Source organism: Polypterus senegalus, chromosome 7 (genome assembly GCF_016835505.1).
Source record: "Polypterus senegalus isolate Bchr_013 chromosome 7, ASM1683550v1, whole genome shotgun sequence".
NCBI classification, from domain to species: domain Eukaryota; kingdom Metazoa; phylum Chordata; class Cladistia; order Polypteriformes; family Polypteridae; genus Polypterus; species Polypterus senegalus.
In genome coordinates, this window is record NC_053160.1 from 101,080,402 (window position 1) to 101,105,016 (window position 24,615).

Consider the following 24,615-nt stretch of genomic DNA (forward strand, 5'->3'; position numbering starts at 1 on the left):
TGCCCGGAAGTACTGCGGGCTTCCGTCCTCATGACTCCGAAGTACTGTACTTCCGGGTTGTAGTAACAATAGGAGTCCACGGGTTCTTTGTGAGCTCCCCCTGGCGGCACCCACGGCACCCAACAGGGCTGTGGAAATGGACTCCATGTCCCAGGATGCCCTGAGGGAATCCGGGGAACCGCTGCCATCCAGGGCAGCTGCCACCTAGCATCCCGGGGAGGCAGTGCCCTGAAAAGGCTGCCTTCCTCCATTCTTCTTTTTCAGAGACGTCCCAGCTGGACTGAACCGCTGGCCGTCCATCACAACATATACATACATACATACAAACATACATACATTACACACACACACAGAGGTGGGTAGTATCGAGTTACATTTACTCCGTTACATTTACTTGAGTAACTATTTAAAAAAAATTGTACTTCTATGAGTAGTTTTACTGAACCATACTTGAGTATATTTGTGAAGAAGTAATGCTACTCTTACTGCGCTACATTGGGCAACACTCGAGTCGTTACTTTTTTTTCATTCACACATTAGATATATTTTTGCCAGAGAGAAGCCACCAGTGGATCTACTGCATGACTGTTTCACCAATCAGACGTAGCAATAATAATCACAAGACTCCATTTTACCAATCAGACGTAGCAACAATAATCACAAGACTCTGTTTCACCAATCAGACGTACAGTGCATCCGGAAAGTATTTACAGCGCATCACTTTTTACACATTTTGTTATGTTACAGCCTTATTCCAAAATGGATTAAAATCATATTTTTGCTCAGAATTCTACACACAACACTCCATAATGACAATGTGAAAAAAGTTTACTTGAGATTTTTGAAAATTTATTAAAAATAAAAAAACTGAGAAAGCACATGTACATGAGTATTCACAGCCTTTGCCATGAAGCTCCAAATTGAGCTCAGGTGCATCCTGTTTCCCCTGATCATCCTTGAGATGTTTCTGCAGCTTAATTGGAGTCCACCTGTGGTAAATTCAGTTGATTGGACATGATTTGGAAAGGCACACACCTGTCTATATAAGGTCCCACAGATGACAGATCATGTCAGAGCACAAACCAAGCAAGAAGTCAAAGGAATTGTCTGTGGACCTCCAAAACAGAATTGTCTTGAGGCACAAATCTGAGGAAGGTTACAGAAAAATTTCTGCTGCTTTGAAGGTCCCAATGAGCACAGTAGCCTCCATCATCTGTAAGTGGAAGCAGTTTGAAACAACCAGGACTCTTCCTTGAGCTGGTCGGCCATCTAAACTGAGCGATCAGGGGAGAAGGGCCTTAGTCAGGAAGGTGACCAGGAACTCGATGGTCACTCTGTCAGAGCTCCAGAGGTCCTCTGTGGAGAGAGGAGAACCTTCCAGAAGGACAACCATCTCTGCAGCAATCCACCAATCAGGCCTGTAAGGTAAAGTGGCCAGACGGAAGCCATTCCTTAGTAAAAGGCACATGGCAGCCCACCTGGAGTTTGCCAAAAGGCACCTGAAGGACTCTCAGACCATGAGAAACAAAATTCTCTGGTCTGATGAGACAAAGATTGAACTCTTTGGTGTGAATGCCAGGCGTCATGTTTGGAGGAAACCAGGCACTGCTCATCACCAGGCCAATACCATCCCTACAGTGAAGCATGGTGGTGGCAGCATCATGCTGTGGGGAGGTTTTTCAGTGGCAGGAACTGGGAGACTAGTCAGGATAAAGGGAAAGATGACTGCAGCAATGTACAGAGACATCCAGAATGAAAACCTGCTCCAGAGCGCTCTTGACCTCAGACTGGGGCGACAGTTCATCTTTCAGTAGGACAACGACCCTAAGCACACAGCCAAGATATCAAAGGAGTGACTTCAGGACAACTCTGGGAATGTCCTTGAGTGGCCCAGACTTGAATCCGATTGAACATCTCTGGAGAGATCTTAAAATGGTTGTGCACCGACGCTTCCCATCCAACCTCATGGAGCTTCAGAGGTGCTGCAAAGAGGAATGGGCGAAACTGGCCAAGGATAGGTGTGCCGAGCTTGTGGCATCATATTCAAAAAGACTTGAGGCTGTAATTGCTGCCAAAGCTGCATCGGCAAAGTATTGAGCAAAGGCTGTGAATACTTATGTACAGGTGATTTCTCATTTTTTTTATTTTTAATAAATTTGCAAAAACTTCAAGTAAAATTTTTTCACGTTGTCATTATGGGATGTTGTGTGTAGAATTCTGAGGAAAAAAATGAATTTAATCCATTTTGGAATAAGGCTGTAACATAACAAAATGTGGAAAAAGTGATGCGCTGTGAATACTTTCTGGATGCACTGTAGCAACAAGAATCACATAGCTCCGTTTCACAAATCAGACATAGCTATGCAGTCACATGACCACACACAAACTGTGGTGGCATAGAAGCACAAACTCCTCACAGATGGCGGACAGGGAAAGAAAGAATACCTCGGTTTGCGAGCATAATTTGTTCTGAAAACGTGCTCGCGATCCAAAGCACTCGTATATCAAAGCGAATTTCCCCATAAGAAATAATGGAAACTCAGGTGATTCGTTCCACAACCCAAAACTATTCATATAAAAATTATTAATGGCAAATATAAAGTAAAAATACATAAAACAAATTAACACACTTTACCTTTGACTGAAAAGAATCATGGCTGGTGTGAGTGAGTTTCTAAACTCTTGTGGGATTTCATCCAACGGGACGACACGCGGAAGAGCGCCCCGAAGCAACTGCAGACACCCAGTGCTGTAGCAGTTCACCGTAAAAGCGAATCCGAAAAGATTGCGGTCATGCTATAAGCACCTGCCATTGATGGGTGATACAAAGAACATTATAAATGTGCAGGGCACAGTATTACTTGGCCACTAACCTGGCCATGACGCTGCCTGACTGATGTGTCTGTGTATAGTAGAGTGGTAGATCCCGCTACAATACATAACCATGCTGTTCCTGTTTCAAGCTGAATAAAGATGGTGTCGCTAAAGTATTGAAACTCAGCTTTGTGTTTTGGGGTGCAAGATGGGGACTCACACGTCACAGCACACACACATGGTCACAATGCTGTAGTAAACAGTATACGCTCATACGGATGTTGACTATATGAGTGAGGCACTCCGACTGACGATTGCTCACAATCCCGCAGGGAGAGAGAGAAGAACCATCAGCTCAGTTGTGATGACGTGACACTCAGCAGACAAAGCGTATACGGACTATTTGTATTCTGACCTCACTCGTTTATCAAATCAAAATTTATTAAAAATTTTAGCTTGTCTTGCAAAATACTTGCAAACCAAATTACTCGCAATCCAAGGTTCCACTGTACATGAAAAATGAGAGCCAACTCCTGCTGAAGCTTAACCATCACTTCACTGAGTGAAGAACAAGCACATTTTAACCAAACATGCACACAGACAGTCAAGGTAAAGTGAGACTTCTTATATGTGCACAAGCTGCCTTGTTCTAATGTTATTTTCTATTAGCTGTGCTATTTGGAGGGCAAGTGAATATGCAGTATTATACTGTCAGTGTACAGCATATCTTGTTACTGTAAGTAGTTTTCACTGTTCAAATATACATGTTACCTACTGTAGGTATTGGCTTCAAAAGCTTTGTTGTGAAAAACTGAGACTTGGAACTTTGTGTTATTTGTGCATCTTTATTTTGTAAAGATGTTATTTATTTTTACTCATTTTTTATTTTATTATTTGGAAATAGCAGAATTTGCACATTATTTTATATTTTTGTCTGTCTTATTACAATATTTCTAAAACATAAATCATTTATTATGATCAAACAGTTACTCAGAACTTGAGTAGTCTTTTCACCAAATACTTTTTTACTCTTACTTGAGTAATTTTTTGGATGACTACTTTTTACTTCTACTTGAGTAATATTATTTTGAAGCAATGCTATATATATATATATATATATATATATATATATATATATAAAACACAAACACTAAAATCACAAAAATGACTACAATTTTCACAAATTATTGATGACAGTACTAATGTAGTGTGACCATGCAACCTTCCCCACAGTTATATATCTAAAATCTGCATCAAGCGGATGTCAATATAAAAGATTGGAAATAAAATAAGCAAGAAACTGGCCAAAAGGGAAACAATACTTAAAAAAAAAAAAAAAGTAAAATCGTGAAGAAAATAAAGCAGCAAGTGCAGCCAGTATAAAGAGCACCTTTGTAAAGCTGAGTTCGGTGCATCCTGGAATTTTGAAGATCACCAGTAAAAGGCTCATGCAAACATCACGTCAGACATCGCTAGTATGTGAAAACAATATAATGGAGTTAACAGTAGTCAGACAGTTGTATTTAGTCAGAGTGTCAGTAAGTAAGCATTATATAAAATTATGCACTCTCCCCTCCACCCCCTTCCAGCTTTTATTGCCTAGTTTGGTTTAATGGTACAGCCAGCCCTGCGCACAAAATGCTATGCACTTACTTTGGACACTGAAATGTTTCCCCAGTCTTCTTTACAAAACTGCACAAACTCTGTAATATTGGATGGGAATCATAAGTGAACAGTCATTTTCAAGTCAAACTACAAATTCTCAATTGGATTGGGAACTAGACTCTGACTCAGCCTTTCCAGGACATTAACATTGTTGTTTTGAGCCACTCCTGTGTACCATTGGTTTTATACTTGGAATAGTTATCTTGCTAATACAGAAATCTTCTCACAAGTACTGGTTTCCTGTGGATTGCTTCAAGTTTCCCTCCAGGATATCCTTATGTTTTTCTGCATTACATTTTACCCTCCACCCTGACAAGCCTTACAAGACCTGCTGAAGAAAGGCATCTTCATAGCATGCTTCACAGTGGGAATGGTGTGTTTTTGATAATGTGCATTGATTGGCATATGCCAAACATGGGTGTTTAGTCTGATGCTGACTTGAGACTTTCCTTCCGGCAAACTCTAGCCAAGATGTCATTTTTTTTTCTTTCATTAACAGTGGATTTCCCTTTGCCAGTCTCCCATGAATCTGCAACTGGTGAAGCACCCAGACAACAGTTGTATGTACTGCCTCTCTAGTCTCACCATCTGTAGCCTGTAACTCCTTTAGAGTTATCATAGGTCTCTTGATAGCCTCCCTCACTAGTTGTCTTCTTGCACGATCACTCAGTCTTTGCAGACTGCCTACTCTAGGCAGATTTAACAACAACAATAACATTTATTTCATATAACATTTTCATGAACAGGGTATAACTCAAAGTGATTTACAATATGTCAAAGAAAAATTTACAAGTAAAGAAAACCAAATTAAAAAGGATTTTAAAATATAAAAAATTAAAAGTAAAAAAAAAAAATCAAAGCACACGTACATAACATTATATATAAAATTGTTTTCTCTAAAGTCTCTAAAGATAAGTTTGATGATATCATCATCTGTCCACGGAGAATAGAAAAGAAAAAACACTCCAGGGTGAAGATGCTGAACAAAATAACGAAATCTGCAGGGATTCCAAGTACAAAAAACCTGCCAGCCACCACTCAAGATTTACAGCTGAACCATACTGTTTCCATTTCTTAATGACCAATTCAACTGGATATTCTGTGACCTGGATATATCTAGACTATATTCTCTATTCTAGACTCTATTACATCTTGACTGAAGAAGGGGCCTGTGTTGCCACGAAATCTTGCATATTACAATCTTTTTTAGTTAGCCAATAAAAGGTATCATTTTACTTAACTTCTCACTGCATTCATAAAGGCTAACACAGTACAACAGTACTGTAACACAGTCCTACTAGACTCTTCCAAATTTCGCTTTTCAATAACCTTTTCACAGAGGACCTTAGAGTGTGCTTTTGTCTTTATTGTATAGGTTAGGCCACAATATCAACTTGTCACAAGTTATACCTTCCAGAACTAATTAAATTCACTGTGATTCAATATTTTATAGAAATAAAATGTAAAATATGACAAAGGGTTGAATACTTTATAGGTACTGTATATCAATTTGGCATGTGAAATTGTGTACTAAACTGAAGCATTTTTTATAAATTAAAAAATACTATGTCCGTTCTTGCAGTTTAAATGGGTTTCAAGGGGCACAAGTCCAAGCATGAAAACTAAAGCTTACCAAATACTTCTACTTTGAAGTGGAAAAGGTTTTAATTCCATATTTCTGTTTATGACAACAAAAGGAAACTAGAGTTCATAAATTTTGTCACAGTAGTATTTTTTTTAGAAATAAGGATACTTTTCTTGTTCTCTTATCTATTCATAGTGGCCATCATGGGTAGGGTTTTGACTTTTTCAAGAGGTGCCCGTTGTCACCATTACTATTTGCAATCACCATTGAGCCATTGGCTGTTCACTCTCGAAATGCATCAGAGATATGCAGATGATATGATACTGTATATATCAGACCCACAAAATTGTGGGCCTGAGGCCCTAACTGCACTAGCAGAATTTCAAAAGATATCTGGACTCAAAATTCATTTGAACAAAAGTGTGCTTTTTCTAATGAATTCTCTAACAAACATACGATTCAACACCTTCACTTTTATCATTGCAGAACAGTATAAATACCTAGGGGTAAACATCACAAGTAAATATAAAGCTCTTTTTCAACAAAACTTTGCTGTCTGCTTGGAAAAACTTAAACAAGACATGCACAAATGGTCTACCCTCCATCTTAATTTAGCATGGAGAATTAAAATTATCAAGATGAATATCCTGTGTAAACTTCTGTTTCTATTTCAAAACATCCCCATATACATTAACAGATCATTTTTTAAGAAATTAGATTCAATCATAAATTCATTTATTTGGAATTCGAAATATCCATGCATCCAAGGGGCAGCCCTACAATGACCGAAATCAGAAGGTGGCATGGCTCTACCTAATGTTCAGTTTCATTACTGGGTGGAAGATATACAAGTTATAAAAACACGGACATTCACACAAATAGATATATATTATTATAATCCTTGTTTTGTACACCAATAAATGCAAGGTATCATCAATATACTAACAACCCAATTGTCTCTTATTCATTCAGAATATGGAACCAATTAGTGCTGCAACTAATGATTATTTTGAATCGAAATATCGAAATACTCGAATAATCGTTCGATATTTTTTTTCGATTAGTCAGGATTATTTCATGCCCGACTATTTTGACGCCTGCAAAATGTGGTTGCACATCCTGTTCTGGGCTCCAGTGCATGTCTTACCTCATCTGCTCACGTCTGTCCACCTGTGAATGTCACCCTGATGTCTCTGCATTAACACGATTAAAATTAATAACAATCAAATTAAAATCACAACCAGTAAAACGTATGAATTTGAAAATAATCAGATGTTTTATATTACTGTGACCATCACAATTAAAAATAAATACATTACACAATACAAACTAAAGTGCACATAGTCTTTAAACAAAAAAGTGCATTTAACTTAAAAAGTGCATAAAACAATTATGTACAGTTTATAAAAGATTCAGTTCATATATTCCTGATTGCAGTGCAGGAACGTGAGCATTTCGACATGTTCTGGTATGAGGCTGGCTCTCTTCTTTGAGACAATGCTCCCAGCTGTTGAGAAGAGATGCTCAGAGGGAGTAGAGGTAGCAGGAATACACAAGAATGATTTTGCAGACAAAGACAGATGTTTTAATCATCATATTCTGAAGGAAATGTGTTGTAGTTGATCACATCATGTACTATATTATGCCAAAAAAAAAAAAAATAACAGACTTAAATATGTAACAGGCTAATTACTGCCAGCATGGTGGAACCAGGTATATTCGGAAAAGTACATTCGTTGAACGCTGCAACAGGGTAGAGTCAGTTTCCAGTGCAATTTGGAAGCACGCCAAAGCCGAGTATATGCAGCAACGTACATTCATTGAACTACACAACCGGCTAAAGTTGTTTCTCAGTGCAATTTGCCAGCATGCCGGAGCCAAATATATTCAGCGATGTATATTCATTGAATGCTGCAACCGGCTATAGACCTGTCTCAGTGCAATTTGCCAGCATGCAGGGGTCGAGTATAGACATACACTCATTGAACCACACAACCGGCTATATTTGCTTCATAGAGCAATTTTTCAGCATGCCGGGGGTGATCAGTCAGTGCCATATATTCGTTGAGCAGCCAGCTCACAACCACTGCAGGCCCCGGCAGAACTGCAGCACTACTGTCTCTGGGATTCAGTCGCTGCACTAGATGAGCCTGCAATCATCAGTGTTTACCCCGTGTGTTTGCGTGCAGCCAGTTCAAGCACAGTTGGCTCAGTGATATACTGAATTTCATCAATGACTTCAGTTGCACCTTGAACATGTAATAGATTGTTGCAGTAGTTTTTTTTATAGTTTTTACAGTTCATTTGCAGTGTGTAAAATGATCAGTGTTGCAGTAATTGTGATGCTCTTTGCATGAAAAAAAATATGTATTGCATTAAAATTTCACATTTTCTTTGTGAATTGTTACGTTTACTTAAAAAGTGCAGCTAAAAAGTATTTGGCATCCAGGGGTGCATTAACCCCCAAGTATGTGTCGGTTTAAGGGTTAACTATCATTGTCGAAACCTTGATATATACATTATAGTACAAACATCAACGTTAACACATGACACTAACTTTACTCGCTAAAACTTACCTCTCGAGAGAAATGGCGGCATCACAGCTCCAGGATGTTTGCATTGGTAGGACTGTGTGCGTCTTGACAAACAATAACAAACGATACTGCCCCCAGACATTCATGTAGTGCATTGCAGTTACAAAAACCAATGTGGTTCTTTGTGACTGGAGCCTCTATTGAAGGTTCTGTTTATGATGCATGGACAATAAAAAATCTGCGTTGACGATTTTTTGTACATCGACTAATCATTGCAGCCCTAGAACCAATGTAGGAAGCACTTCAAGTTAGAGAATATTTTATCTGTGGCATCTCTACATGATAACCACCTTTTTCCACCCTCTCAAATAGTTCATAGTTCCACGTCATTTTTGCCAGTTGCAGTGACAGTGGAATTTTGAATGTATGTTAGCATCAAACAAAAGAGAAACAACTATTTATTGTCCTGTTTTTAAGCATTGTTGAGTGTGTTGTCTCTGTGGGTGAGCCACCATCCAGCATTTTTTAATCTTCACCTGTACTTTGCTCTGTCTAGTCCGTGGCATCTTGTCCTTTTTTCCATAGTGAAAACTGATGCAAGCTGTATGCTAATTACTCTACTTGTTCAAAAAAAAAAAAACACACACACAACATACACACACACACACACCCACGCACACACACAACATTGAAATGCCATTCCCAGTGACTTTTTATATGATTTTTATCTAACCAAAACCATTAACCAGAACCTGCAAAGTTTGGAAGTTTGGTTGTGTCAAGGGGTGTTTCTCCTTTTACATTATGTGTTGTCATATTTCACATAGCCTAAGGAGAGAGATTCACATCAAGTGACAGCGTGTTTTTATATTCAAGTGTCGCAGTGGTAGCGCTGCTGCCTCACAGTTAGGAGACCCAGGTTAACTTCCCGGGTCCTCCCTGAATGGAGTGTGCATGTTCTCCCCGTGTCTGCGTGGGTTTCCTCCGGGCGCTCCGGTTTCCTCCCACAGTCCAAAGACATGCAGGCTAGGTGGATTGGCGATTCTAAATTGGCCCTAGTGTTTGTTTGTGTGTGTCCTGCGGTGGGTTGGCACCCTGCCCGGGATTGGTTCCTGCCTTGTGCCCGGTGTTGGCTGGGATTGGCTCCAGCAGACCCCCGTGACCCTGTGTTCGGATTCAGCAGGTTGGAAAATGGATGGAGTGTCGCATATTCCCCAACGTAATGGACAAATTGTAACTGCCCTTACTTCACTATTAGCATGTAGACTTATATTGCTCAATTGGAAGGATCCTAGCCCACCTCTTTTACGTCAGTGGGTAAGTGATGTTATATACTATTAGAAATTGGAAGGTCTCACAGGTCTTTTTTTTTTCTACAACATCAGAATGTATGGTAGTGTATTTGACCCACAGAGACAAAAAATAGGGACACAGTGAAAAGGTGTATTTTGTGATTACAGTGGAAATTTTCACATTAATCTTGTAGTTTATTTTATCATTAAATTAGACCGTCGTAAATGTCATCTTAAAACTGACCCAATTGTAAATCTCTACGTGCTTCTGGGGCTTCTTCCTCAACTAACAGTGGCAAGCAGCAATCGCCACAAAGAATACATTACATTTTTGATATTCCAGCTCTCTGCATATTTAAGTTCCTTAGATTTATACTTAATATCACTTTGATGATGAAATGTGTACAAGCATGTATATTACATTTTACAGATAAGTCATTAACTTCACTTAAACAATAAATACTGTTAATAATTAAACATGTGGGGGCAGCACGGTTGCAGAGTGGTAGCCCTGCTTACTTGCAGGGAGTCACATCCCTGGTGTTCCCTGCCTGGAGTTTACATATTTTCATAGTGGATTTCCACTGTGTGCTACAGTTTCCTTCCAAAGACATGAAGGTTTGGGGATTTGGGGATACTAAAATGATGCCAGTGTGTGTGTGTGCTCGCTTGTGTTCACCTTGCGATGAGCTGATGCCCCGTCCAGGGATTGTTTTTGCCTTGTGCCTGATGATTGCTGGAATGGGTGCATCCCTGGATTGATGGATGTAATCATTAAACATAATAAATATTTCAGGCAATTCACAACACAAGGAAGCCGAATGTTTTTTTCACCGTGATGATATCTTGCATTGCCACCTGGTAGAATCTTCCAGATTTACATAAAGTACATGCACAAGTATAAACAGTATACTGCTTGCAAAACAGTAGTGTTCACTGGACCACGTGTCGCATCATGTGAAGTATAAACCAGGCCTAAGAGTAATTAGTAATTTAAATTGTTTCTTGTTGGTAGATAATTACTCAAGCCCATAAGGCAATGACATAGTTCTGACTCGTGGTTCATGACAAACTTAAATCAACTCTGAATGCCTTTATTAATTTTTATAACATTAATGAATACCTCTGCTAATTCTACGTCATGTACTACTGAATCCTGCAACTATAGCTACGTATGCACAACTGCCCCTCTGCTGCAGATAATTTCTGTTATCCGTGACTGAAATAAATGGGGTAATGAAAGTTTTTCAGATTTGTCTATGATCATCTTCATGTGAAACTGTGAAAGTGTAATTGATTGCAAGTGTGACCTTTTTTTGGTGATCATTGTCTAATTATCTATAGATAGCAACTCACATCTTTGCGGAAACATTCAATCATTTTAATAAAAGAAGCAGAAGAGTATTTGAGGGGAAAATAAATATGCTAGAGGAAACCATGCCCCTGGGACTTAAAAGCTTGCCAGGTAGGGTAACAAGCACTGAGATTAACATAGCCAATCCTCTTTATAAACTGCAGAATTTCACAAGAAAAATTACATGGATACACTGTTTTACAATATGTGCAGGCAGTCTCAAGATACAGTTTAATACTTATATGTACTGTGTTCAGTAAGTTTTAGGGCATTTGTTTTCACATTTGGGCTTATGCCTCTTGAAAACTATTTTAGTCACCTGAGCGGGTCTAGTATTTTTTTTTTAATTTATTGAAAAAAAGAAGAAAAAAAAAAAACACAACTTCATCTCAGAACACAATTCCATGTTACAAATAAACCATATTGGTAAAGAAATTACTTAAACTTGAAATAATACCAAACTTATTTCTTAATAAACACAATATTTTGATAGGATTTTAAGTCACTTCAAAGACTAGCATTCTGGAAAAAACTACAAATCAGTAATATACCACATATTGTAACTCATTCAAAATATGCCCTGGGTATTGCCACAAGCAATGCTAAGTATTACAATGATTTATATGTCAAAAACGGTAGAGAAGTTTGTGATAAGTTTTACGATCATTTCTGCCTACTTGTTTGAGTAGCACCATTTTACTTACGTATAGCAGCTAACATATAGCTATAGCTACCTACATTAAGCAGCTAAAGCCAAGTTACTCTAAATAAAACTATGCAGACAGATATTCAAAATCTGTTACAAATTCATTGTTTTTCTGTCACAGCCTTCACTGTTAAGAATCACTGTGTCAACAGAGACAATTTTTCATACTTAACTGTTTATTGTTAATTTAAACAGCAATATATGAAAAAGAGGAAGATGAAAACAGAAACTGTTAAAATGCATGTATAAACACTGTGTGGTAGATATGGGGCGCTCTCGCTCCCTTGAACCCCTGTCCACGACTCCAAACACCAGGTAAAAGTCCAAATACTGACTTTATTCAATCTCCACAGTGCACAAAGCACACTCTCCTCCACAATACTCATAAACACAATACTAAATCACAAATACAATCCTCCAGCTCCCAGACGCGTTGCCACCCTTAAACTCAGCTCAGCTCTCCGTCTGGGAGCTCCCACAGTCCTTTTATATCTCCTGACCCGGAAGTGTTCTCCATCCCCAGTCCATGCGACTCTCAATCACTTCCGGGTCAGGTACAAGTTCTTTTCTTCACCCCGGAAGCACGTCATTCCTCTTGTCCACGTGTGCTTCTGGGGCGTAGGGAAAATATCCATTACTCCTCCCTACAGCGTCCCCTAGTGGCCCCCATGGCATCCAGCAGGGCTGTGCATAAAAACTCCATTGTCCATGATGCCCTGCTGGTCTTCTGGGGACCTCCATGCTGCAAGGAGGGCTCCACCTGGCGGCTTGGGGGTATTGGCCGGGATAAACGGCCGGCCATCCTCCACAGTATTCCCCTCCCAGTGATGAATTATCATTCGGAGCAGCCTGCCCCGAGAGGGAAGTCTTCCTCCAAGAGGACATCCTGGTTGAGCCTTGATTAATTCGAACATCTTGGTCCCTGGAGAACCTAGGGGGAATATTAGTCCACATTGACAGCTTGTCCCCCTTTCTCCAAGGACAGTTTCGCCAAATATGACCCAGACTTCTGCACCCATAACACTGCCTCTGTCCTCCTGGTATTCTCCCCCTGCGGTACTGAAAACAATTAGGAAACGTTAAGTCCGCCCCTTCTCTTGCTGGGAGAGAAACCCCTGCCGCCTCTAACGGTGCTTTCTCTCTTTTTGCTTCCCTGTCAGGAGACCCACGTTTTATTTTAGAAGTCTCCTTTTTCATCTGGGGCTTGTCCACAATCTTGGTCTCTCTATTGGAAGAAGAGAGCCCCTTTACTGTCTGCACCCCTTTTGCTTTATAAATTACCGGTGGCGGCGTCTTTAGGGCCGCCTCACTCCGGGAGTCAGCACTGTCTAGCTGCCCCGGATCAATTAGCCCTTCCGCCGACCACTCGGTTAACATACCAGCCTCTTTTGTAGGGCACGTAGTGTACTGGCACCCGCTATTTATTAAAAGCGGGGTTGGATTACACTGCGTCCCTCTTTTTTTATATAGGGTACAGGTTTCACATACCTGTACCGCCACATCAAGAAATACGGGAGGCTCTCCACCAAACCGCACGCATGTAGTACCTCACCTTCTCTAATGGCGCTTTGGCTGCAGCTCCCAATTCCCCGACGATCTTCTCGATACTCGTCAGGACCTGTAAGAAACTAACTACAGGCTCGATCAGCTTTTCGAGCTCCTGTACGTAAATATTATTTACTTCGGTCGGCAGGAGACTTGCTTCCTTATTCATCTTATCTGCCGACCGGGAGCCAATGAGCATGTCCGCTTCTGGCACATGCTCTGACGGGTCTCGCAGAGGCTTCTGGGATTTGGAGTTCTCTGAGGGTCGGGTTGCCTTCGTCAAAGAACTGCGGTCTGTCTTTAATATTTTTGTGACATCCCGATCAGCCATTTCCCGACCCTCCTTACCTTCTCGTGGGGTGAGCGGTGCCTCGCTCGCCTCCCCCTTCCACTTTGGAATGTCTGAGTCCGTTCCTTCGGGCTCGAAGGCGCAAACAGCGGGACGCGGACCTCCTCCTTCCCAGAAAGCAGCGGGTTTGTTGCCGTGTCCCGCCTCGGCTACTGTCATGCGGAAGTCGACTCCTAGGCCGTTGTCTTCAGGGCAGTCTCCTTTTTCCCTCGGAGCCTCCAGGTGATCATCTCCGAGGTACATGCATGGGACAAAGTGAGTAATAATAAATGGATTGTTATTAACGTTCCCGTTACGTACCTCAGAGCGCTCGTTGAATCCTGGAGGTTACTCCGGACTTAAGGCCACTCCTTGACTCCTCCCGAGCATCGGCCATTGCACCTAAGGCCGGGCCGGGAGCGCTGGCGCCGCCGCTCGGTTTGCCCTTCCTCTTCCCCATTTTGGGCTCGGAATATTCGGGTTTTGGCGATGCTGTGGTGATTCCTGTCTCCGTAGTCTTCTCGGGGTTCACTAACCACAGAGATTTTCGATTCAGGTCCTCCGCTATAGATGCTGGAGTATCCTGCCGGCTATGCCACTGTGGTAGATTGGGGGCGCTCTCGCTCCCTTGAACCCCAGTCCACGACTCCAAACACCAGGTAAAAGTCCAAATACTGACTTTATTCAATCTCAACAGTGCACAAAGCACACTCCCCTCCACAATACTCATAAACACACAATACTAAATCACAAATACAATCCTCCAGCTCCCAGACGCGTTGCCACCCTTCCACCCAGCTCAGCTCGCCGTCTGGGAGCTCCCACAGTCCTTTTATATCTCCCGACCTGGAAGTGTTCTCCATCCCCAGTCCAACTGACTCTCAATCACTTCGGGGTCAAGTATAACTTCTTTTCTTCACCCCAGAAGCACTTCATTCCTCTTGTCCATGTGTGCTTCCGGGGCGTAGGGAAAATATCCATTACTCCTCCTTACAGCGTCCCCTAGAGGCCCCCATGGCATCCAGCAGGGCTGTGCATAATAACTCCATTGTCCAAGATGCCCTGCTGGTCTTCTGGGGACCTCCATGCTGCAAGGAGGGCTCCACCTGGCGGCTTGGGGGTATTAGCCAGGATGAACGACCGGCCATCCTCCACAACTGCTAAAGTGAATAATCCGCAAGTAAACATAATATTCCAATCATTTTTTTCTTTTAAATAAGTGAAAATGTATTGTTTTAAAATGGTTAAAACAAGACATCACACTGAATCCTGGGTCTAAATTTCTACTTGGGGGGTGTGCATAGTTTTCACTATATCTCAGTGAGTTTTCCTCCAGGTGTTGTGTTTTCTTCCTCACACTTACCAAAATATTAGTTAGTTTAGTTAGCAACTATTGTGAATTTTCTAAAGGAGAAAAGTTTACCTTTGAATATTGTGACCAAAAATGAAGAGGGCAAAAAGACCGGATAGCATCAGAGTCATTAAAACATGCAAGAGTCAATACATGTGGGAAGGCTAAACAATCTGTTGACAAGTTGTGGCTGATAAAAATGTTGCAATGATCAAAAATGAAAACTAGAAAAATTGGTCATATTAAAAATTATTTACAAAATTATATGCAAAATACTAGGAAAACAAGCACATTACATCACCATCTTAAATAAGATGATCTCATTATGTGACATTTAGTGAAACTACCTGTCACATTGCAGCAAAACTATCGTTTCTATATACACTAAGCATACAGACATGTCCGTAAAACACAAGATGCACATACTTGGATGTCGATAGCAGGAGCCAATGTGTGCTTCACTGAACTGGCAAGGGAGAAGTCTCCATGCTTTATTGTACGGAAGATGATGTCATTCTCATTTACTGTTGAAACAATACGTAGAGGGAGGCCCATTTTAACTGCAATGCAGCCAGCTGCAAGAACAAAAAATGTTCTATAAGCTTCAAGCGTTATAACGCTGTACATGCTGAACTATAGTCACAATCTTAAGTTCCTGTCATATCTGAGGTGAGCTGTCTTTAGCTCATTTACCCCATAAATTACAAAATTATACCACTGCTGTTCTTATCAAGCTGTCTCAAAGATAAAAATAGTGATTAATCGACTAATCGAAAAAACATTGTATGATAAGTCTACTACCAAAATAATCATTAGTTGCAGCCCTACTATCAGCTATATTGAGTTGAATTTCAGATATCTCAGAATCTGTGATGGGCCCTGTCCAGATGTTGTTACTGCCTTAGTCCTGATGATTTCTGAGATAGGCTCAAGCTACACAGTGACTCTGCTCTAGATAAGTAAAATGCATATGAAAAATTCAAAATGCATGTCAGTTGTCCAAATGTGAGCAAAGTATCAGTTTAATAAAAGCAAACTTCATCTAGGATATGGTAAAATAATAAGGAAGTCATGTAAGGTTATTTTGAAATAGATGCATTATCCAATATTTATAATATAATTTAAAGTTATCTTAAAATAAATACTGTACATTGCATTTACAGATATTTTTATATGTTCATTCAGGTTGTCAAAGAGCACAGCTTCTGAAGATTAAATATAAGCAAAATATATAATATATAATAATATACCATCATTCTAAAAAATCATTGAAAAGAAATATTACCATAGTTCTAGTAATCTAAATTCTTAAATACAAAGCATACAGTGCTGATAATTTTGCTCTCAAAACCAAGCTAAATTATACTAAATTATGTTGTTTTGCCTTTGTAGTGTTTTTTTTTTTTTAGCATACCATTTTTATTCAGGTATTTGGTGAGGCTGTTTACGTTTCTTTTCAATAATTGTAGTAATATTTGTGATTGTATGTTATTGAAGCTTTTCCTTGGTCTTGTGTCTTTGTTACCCTTTGGTGGCTCTTGGAGTCGCTGTCTTTTTGATCAGGTTGTACCTTTTGACACTGCAATAAGATGTTAGAATAGATGTGTTATTACATATGAGGGACCTGTCATGACAGGAGGTAAATTTTCCAGTTGACAACTGCTGCTGATTTGTTTTCTCATTTATTTTGTCAGCTTACCTGAATATTTAATTTTATATATATGCATATACGTATATTACCGTATTTATGCGTGTACCACGCGCACATGTTTTCCTGAAAATTAGCATTAGAAAATCAGGTGCGTGTCATACATGAGGAAATTAATTCTGTAATTTTTACTTCTTCCGCTTGGGCTCGCGTTCTCCCTCACTCGCTCACGCTCTCTCTCTCTTTCTCTCTAAATGCTTCCTATACATTCACAACGTGCGTCATACACGGGGCAAAATTAGGGTGCACGTCTTACACAAGGGCACGTGGTACACGAGTAAAAATGGTATATTATAAATAATATAATACACACACACCCCCATATTATATATATAGGCTTTTATATGTATATTGTATGGTGTTTTTGTGTTCAGCATGGTGCATTTATGTTGTTTTGTATTTTTTTTTTAATATACTAAAAACTGAGCCAAAAGTTAATGGAATTAGTACCTGTGATGTTTCCTGCTCCTCCAGTGGGCACCACCACTTCCAAAAGTGGCAGAGAGGATAGTTCCTGAAGTGGTACACACTGGAAATAGCCATAAAAAAAGTGTGCCATTTGTACCAAGATCCGGAACCAGTTAATAGAGTTTGAGCTCATCAGAATGTGTTCCTTTACAAAAGCCAGGTCAGCAAACAGTTTCCTAAGAATTACATCAATGTCGTCCGAGGTACCATCAGCTAGGGAAAAAAAAAAAAAAAAGAGGCATTACAATTTACCAACTGCTTTTGCATATCTCCATTCAGTTTTCCATTTTCGATATCCACTTTCAGTGTCATCGGAAAAAAAATTATACAGCTGATCAAATGTATTTTTTAAAGCAATCTGTTTTACTTATTTCAGAGTACTACAGGTATTGTGTTCTTAAACTACTATAGTTTTTTTTACCTGTGGTTTTGGCATAATATTTTCCCCTCATAACCACTCAAGGATATTGACCAGAAACAGAGATAACACAGGACTGCTTTATTCCTTATCTATCATTTATTGCATCTATATTTCATTAAAACATGTTTTTAGTCTTATGAGGTATAGTATATTTGAAAATAAACCATACACAGCAAAGCTCTAGGGTTTAAAGAGATTTTTCTGAGCAAAATAGTCATATTAATTTAAAATTACTTGTCTGCAATTGTTGCACATAGGCCTGCAATGAGCCTGATTATAATCTTTCCTTATTAGAGTAGTGCTTTCTAAGTACATGTTCACTTCTTTGGCTATATAAACTCATTCATATTTCCTACTATATTTGCTTTTTCTTTGATGAAGCCTTTTCCCTAAACAGTCATGTTCTTTCTTCAATCAAAGTTCACTGTGTAAATTGTGGAAAACAGCTAAACTCAACATGGGATTTATCTTAGAGTCATGAATCAACCCAGGGTTCAAACATGGTGAGCCAGTAGCATTTTTTCACTGCATTTAATTTCAGAAGTGGAGCGACATAAAGATACCCATTGGCAGTTTATTACTAGAATTTACAAAATTAGTTTATTTAAAGGGATTAATATAGGGCCATATAATTTGATAATTTTTTTTATTGCTCAAAATATCCTAGTACTTTACCTGATTTTGTTGAATGTGAAAACACTAAATGGAGATATATATACAGTATATATATAGTATATATATATATACAGTATATATATACAGTATATATATATATATATATATATACAGTATATATATATATATATATATATATATATATATATATATATATATATATATATATATATATCATACCACTTCTAAGCCGGACTAATCCTGAGCAGGGTCACAGGGTGCTGGAGCAAGTCCCAGTAAGCTTGGTGCAAAAGGCAGTAACAACCTCCTGGACAGGGAGCTAGTCCATCACAGGGTGAACAGACACACACAAACACTCACGGGTGAATTAGCATCGCAAATTCACCTAACTGGCATGTCTTTGGACTGTGGGAGGAAACTCAGAACACCTCACAGGGATGGAAATTCTGGTCTCTTCACTGTGAGACAGCACTGCACCTCTGTGCCAATGAATTACACATATTAATATATAATTAAAACAAACAATAAATTACACAAAGGGTGTATATAATGAACACAATTTTGTAAAAAAAAAAAAAAAAGTTCCTGCTTTGTGTCTTGTGGTTTAGAGTAGACACCAGCTGTACTCACTCTCCAAGGCATGAAACCAAAACTATGGTTAATTGTAACGGTTCATTTTAAAGCATGCGTTTTGTTCTGTGATAAAAGATGTTTATTAAAAAAGTAAAAGAAGAAAATACAGATTAACTGTGTATAAATAAATTTTATAATGCAGTAGCTTACAGACTTCCTATAAACTTAAAACAGATTATTAAAATGGATTTAGCAGCAAGTGAGCCAAGAAAGAATAATTTCTGTTGGAGAAGATTAAATAAGTGGGGAAGAAATATCAAGCAGAAGAAAGTAAGGTAAGCGGAGAATATCGATTACAAGAGTGGGGGAGAGAAAAGAGAGAGTGCTGGACTAAAAAGTAGTTGTGGTGTGATTCTTTAATACTCAGTAATACTAGCCGATAGCTGTTAATAACAGTGGAATTTAAAGATGAAAAAATATCCTGCCATACTAAATACTTATTTGATGGCCTTTGATACTGTGAGAGTGGAGAGAAAGCTAAAGTTGTTTTTAAAGTTAGTTAGCGTTTAAGTATGAATGCAAACTAAAGACTGTGTTCAAAACATTGTTTATCTATACTAGTAAAAGGCAAAGCCCTCACTTACTCACTGACTAACTGACTGACTCACTCACTCATCACTAATTCTCCAACTTCCCGTATGGGTAGAAGGCTGAAATTTGGCAGGCTCATTCCTTACAGCTTACTTACAAAAGCTGAGCAGTTTTCTTTTAGAAATTCTACGCGTAACTGTCATAACGGTTGACAACGTCCGCCATGTTAAACTTTCTTATTTATGGCCCCATCTTCATGAAATTTGGTAGGCGGCTTCCATGCGCTAACCGAAACTGATGTACATACTTATTTCAGTGGTATGACGCCACTGTCGGCCGCCATATTGAACTTTGCAACGGTCTTTGTTACCTATGGGCCCATCTTCAAGAAATCTGGTACGCGGGTTCCCGACGCTAACTGAATCCTACTTACGTACATATATACGTCCATAGCCTGCAGCTCGGTTGCCGTGTGAGGTGGCGTTGGGTCCCCCATTCCCATGCCTTCTACATTGTTGGCTATATAAGGCAGTCCATTGTTACTGTCTCTTCATTCCCTTCCTTGCTTCACCACAGTATTCACGTCTCCCTGCTGATAACTGCAGCCTTTTTATTTAATTCACGGCTTCTCCGCTGTTTTATTGTTCGTTTATTACGATTATAGTTATTGTGTAGGTATTTTAGGCTTAGTTTACATTGTTCAGGTACCCATTTCCTTTATTGTTCCAACCATACCCCCATTAACATGTCTATCGAGGTGATTACCATCGATCAAAGAACTGTCACTTACCGAGTGGTTTCCAAGCATGGAGATGGCGCCTGCCTTTTCCATTCTCTGTGTTACATATTGCACAGCCATATCAGGCTAACTCTTGATATCCAGAGGAACATTGTGTCTTATGTATTGAATGATTGGGACAGGTTCAAGGTGTGGACTGATGACGGTACATGAGATAATTATACTACACAGGAGCACTAGAAGAGTGAAATGCTTAAGCCCTTCACCTATGGTTCTGTATGTGAGTTGATGGCTGCCGCTGAATTGTTTGGTTGTTGCTTTCAAGCGTACCGAAATGGCCAAATATTTTACACCTTTGGACAACCGCCAATGCCTCTTAAACATCTTAGATTCACAGGTGACGATTTCAGTAGTGGACACTTTGATGTTTATGAATGTTTAAACTCTCAAAAGCTGGATGCGAAGTTATCGATGAAACTGGTTGTCACCTCACAACACTTGACAGATGCTGAATGTCACTTTAACTAACGTAATTGAAACAAACCATGAAACTCAAACCGATTACGACAGCAGCAATCCAAGCTGTGAGATTTGAGGCAAGATCTCTTTTCACATGGCCAACTGTACATTGCATACTCAAGAGTAAGCTCAGCGCGCAACTTGGTTATATTACAACCGGAGGGCCGAACTGACAACGTGGCATGCAAAGAGATCCTTAACAAATAAATATTGGTATATTTTCCCTCAGTTTAAAAAGGTTTACTTTTCTTCTTAATAAAAATTTTAAGGCAGTACTTTGCCGCTGCGAAGCGTGGGTATTTTGCTAGTATATTTATATTTTAGTACCTCAAGAAGTGATTTCCATTAATGCAAACCATAACGTTCGTGCAGAACAATACATTTTTAAAAGTTATCCTGCCTGTGGTCGAGATATCTCTGCCAATGAGCAGGTACCCTCTAAAACACATGTAGCTGTGATCTTTCTCTCTCAAAAACATCAAACGTTACTTTTTAACAATCTCTAGATGATAATGATAATGACAGCTATCGCTAGCTACGTGGGGTCAATATACGCTCCAACACATGGCAAGAGATACAGCGACTCAAAACGTAGGTTGGCGTGTGAGCGAGGATGCCCCCGCCTGGCTCCCTACTCCTGAGGTCCCATCCCTCTCTCCCCTTGGCCTGCAGCATGTCTCTCGTATTCGCGCAAATAAATCAGTGCTGCAACCGAACTATAATGCTTTGCACGATGAGAGAAGTCACAAAATCAACTGGAAAGTTCAAACAAATTATAGAAAAAAAACAAAATCTAAATCCACTAAGTAGTTCTCTTGTGAAAAGCGGACAACCGTTGGATCTGCATCTTGCTCTGTTACACCCATCAATACAATATGAAATTAACACAAAACATAATATTGAGACACCCAAGCCAAAAAAAAAAGACAAATATACATACTTGTGTTCAAAAGCACACACACATACATCTTAAGTACCAATTAAATTTTCCAGAGTTGCAAATTTTCTCTAAAATGTATAATGAATGTAAAATGTAGAATGTTATATCTGTGGGTGCTTTTCCCAAAATTATGGACATTTAATATTTCAACAACGGAGAGGTTACTGAAATACAAAATTAAGAATTTTTATGAAGACAATAACTGGAAAAGGTTCAAATTAAGAATACTGACACCAAAAAAATACCATATAGTAACAGAAGAGGTAGTGAAAATAAAAACAAAATTCTACTCCCTCTCTCCTTTTCATATCAACAGTTTTAAAAAATGGTTTGCAAATTGACTTTAACAGGAACAAAGGGTTAAATGTTACCTGGAAGGGTCTAAGACAACTACTGAAACTGCTGTAGCATGAACACAAGCAATTGCTAGTTGGTTATTAAAAACACAAGAAATGTAAGTTTTATTTCATTATGTTTTTGCACATTATTTTTCATGGGTATTTTACAGGTTAGACTATAATTCCAGAGATCATATATGATTTCTCATAGTCTAAGAATGTCTGATTTGAAGAAATGAAGGAAAACGCTGTTTACCAAAGATGTGTTAAGCATATCTTGTGTAGTTTGGGCCACTATTGTAAATTAGTTTTTCAATAAAGTAGTAAAAGTTTAGTTTACTGGATAGTAGGATTAATTTTAAAAATCAAGTGTAAAATTTCTTGTTCCATCAATAATTTACGTATATTTAGCAATGTGATAAGTGCAAGGCCTGGCATTTTAGCCATTACATTTTTTTCAAACTATAGGAATGTGAAAAAGAGCTTAATTTCTTTCTTCAGTAGACTGCAAGGGGATGAACTGGAGTTAGCCCAAGCACTTACCTTCAAACACGTGCACATTGTTCTCAGTAACAGTGGTCATTTGTAGCTCTTGCACTTTAGTACAACGACCTTTTGGATAGATAACAATGATGTCAACACCATTCATACCACGGACACTCTCTATAGCAGCACTGCCAGTGTCCCCAGATGTTCCTGGATTCAAATAAAACAGAATAGCAATTTAAAATTTTCCATTTAGAAGATTGCTTAACTGATGAATTCTATTCCACATGTGCCTCTAATGCTTGATCATTGCTTTAAGCATCTAAGTTTAACCTCAGCTGGGCTAATATTAAAGAATTACTATGGCACTGTACACATACAATTTGTTACAGTACTGTAGAATGATAGACTGTGCTACTTGAAAACACAGAACAATATAATAGTTTAATTAGACATTCACCAACCTAACACATCTCTAAGCTGAGCATATTTGAGCCCTATTTTGCTTCCTGTGTCAACAGGTTAGCTTTCACACCACTGATGATTCATAGTTATATCTCTGCTTTCATTTTCAAAGGTAGCCCTTTAATTTTACTTTTCATGTCACATTCATTTTCATGCAAATACATTTTCCAAACTATTACAACATGCAAAGTAAAATATTTTCTTCTGGTATTATTTCATTAGATTTCATCCATTTTCATACTGTAGCTCTGAGGTGCAGGAATGAGATAGTGGAGGGTGCTGCAGTGCCCCACTAGAAAACATAGAACATGAAGTGCATAATTTTATATAAAACATTAAAATCATTTAATGGTAATTTAAAACTGCAGCAAATTGAAATAATTAAAACAGCATAAATAGTTAGGCAGATGATGCCTATTTTGCATATTTCTGCAAAACATTCATCCATCCATCCATTTTCCAACCCGCTGAATCCGAACACAGGGTCACGGAGGTCTGCTGGAGTCAATCCCAGCCAACACAGGGCACAAGGCAGGAACCAATCCTGGGCAGGGTGCCAACCCACAAACACACCCACACACCAAGCACACACTAGGGCCAATTTAGAATGTCCTTTAGTAATTACGGCATGACATAACAAAGTCCGCTCTTATCCTTAAAACATATCCCCAGGACTCTCCTGGAGCTTGCTTAGTCTGGTCAGTCACTGCTCAGTTCTCCATTTTTGAGCCTACTTACTCCATTGCAGGGATGCAGGAAGTGTACGTCTATCTCTTAAGCATTTAATCTAAGGTAAGAAGCAACCATTGTTGGGAAGATAGCCCACAGCATGGTAACAATCATGTATACTGAAGTAGCTTAGAGTTACCAGCTAATCTAGATTGCACATTTTTGACATATGGAAGGAAATCAGAATATGACCAAAAATAAATAAATGAATATAAAAGCTGAAATATGCAAACTGCACATAAACAGTTCCTGGAATGGGATTACACAAAGTCTCTAAAAGTGCTGAGATAACAGTGCTAACAACTGCATCCCCTTGCTGAGCCTTATAGGGGCTATTTGTAATATGTACAATAAAATGTTTACTGTAAATGTGTGCTTATGATACAACAATGCAAAGCCACCATTGAGGCCACACTATTACAGTAGTTTTTGGGAATCTTCTAAGCATACAGTATGTGTTGACATGGCACCATTAGCTGACCAATTTCGTGTGGTTAAACTCTTAACAAAAACTCCACAAATGGCTTAAGCATCTTATAAATTGATGTGACAACTGAGGAGGAATTGTATTGGATGTGATAGTGTTATGAAACCAACATAAAATGATCTTACTTTGAAAATATACATAAAAGCCAAATTGTGACTTTTAAGTGCCATTAGGCACTATGTTGTCACTTTGGTAATACAGCAGAATGTTCATTTGATTAAACTGGATTAGATGCCTTTACAGCAGGCTTAATATAAAAACACTGAAAAAAAGTATGCTGTATGACAACAACTAAGAAGTCAATAATAATATTATAATGGAGAGTGCCCATTAAACCATGT

At 39.0% G+C, this 24,615-nt stretch overlaps 1 protein-coding gene across 2 annotated transcripts in view; it reads right to left on the reverse strand.

Moving 5' to 3' along the window:
- Positions 1-24,615, reverse strand: part of thnsl2 (threonine synthase-like 2) — a 60,137-nt gene that overhangs the window by 30,594 nt on the left and 4,928 nt on the right. For both annotated transcript variants that reach the window (XM_039759096.1, XM_039759097.1), the window contains exons 4-6: positions 22,651-22,803; positions 17,333-17,563; positions 15,601-15,749 (exon numbers count right to left, since the gene is read on the reverse strand). In XM_039759096.1, coding sequence (XP_039615030.1) covers positions 15,601-15,749; positions 17,333-17,563; positions 22,651-22,803 — 533 coding nt within the window. The remainder of the gene's footprint in view (positions 1-15,600; positions 15,750-17,332; positions 17,564-22,650; positions 22,804-24,615) is intronic.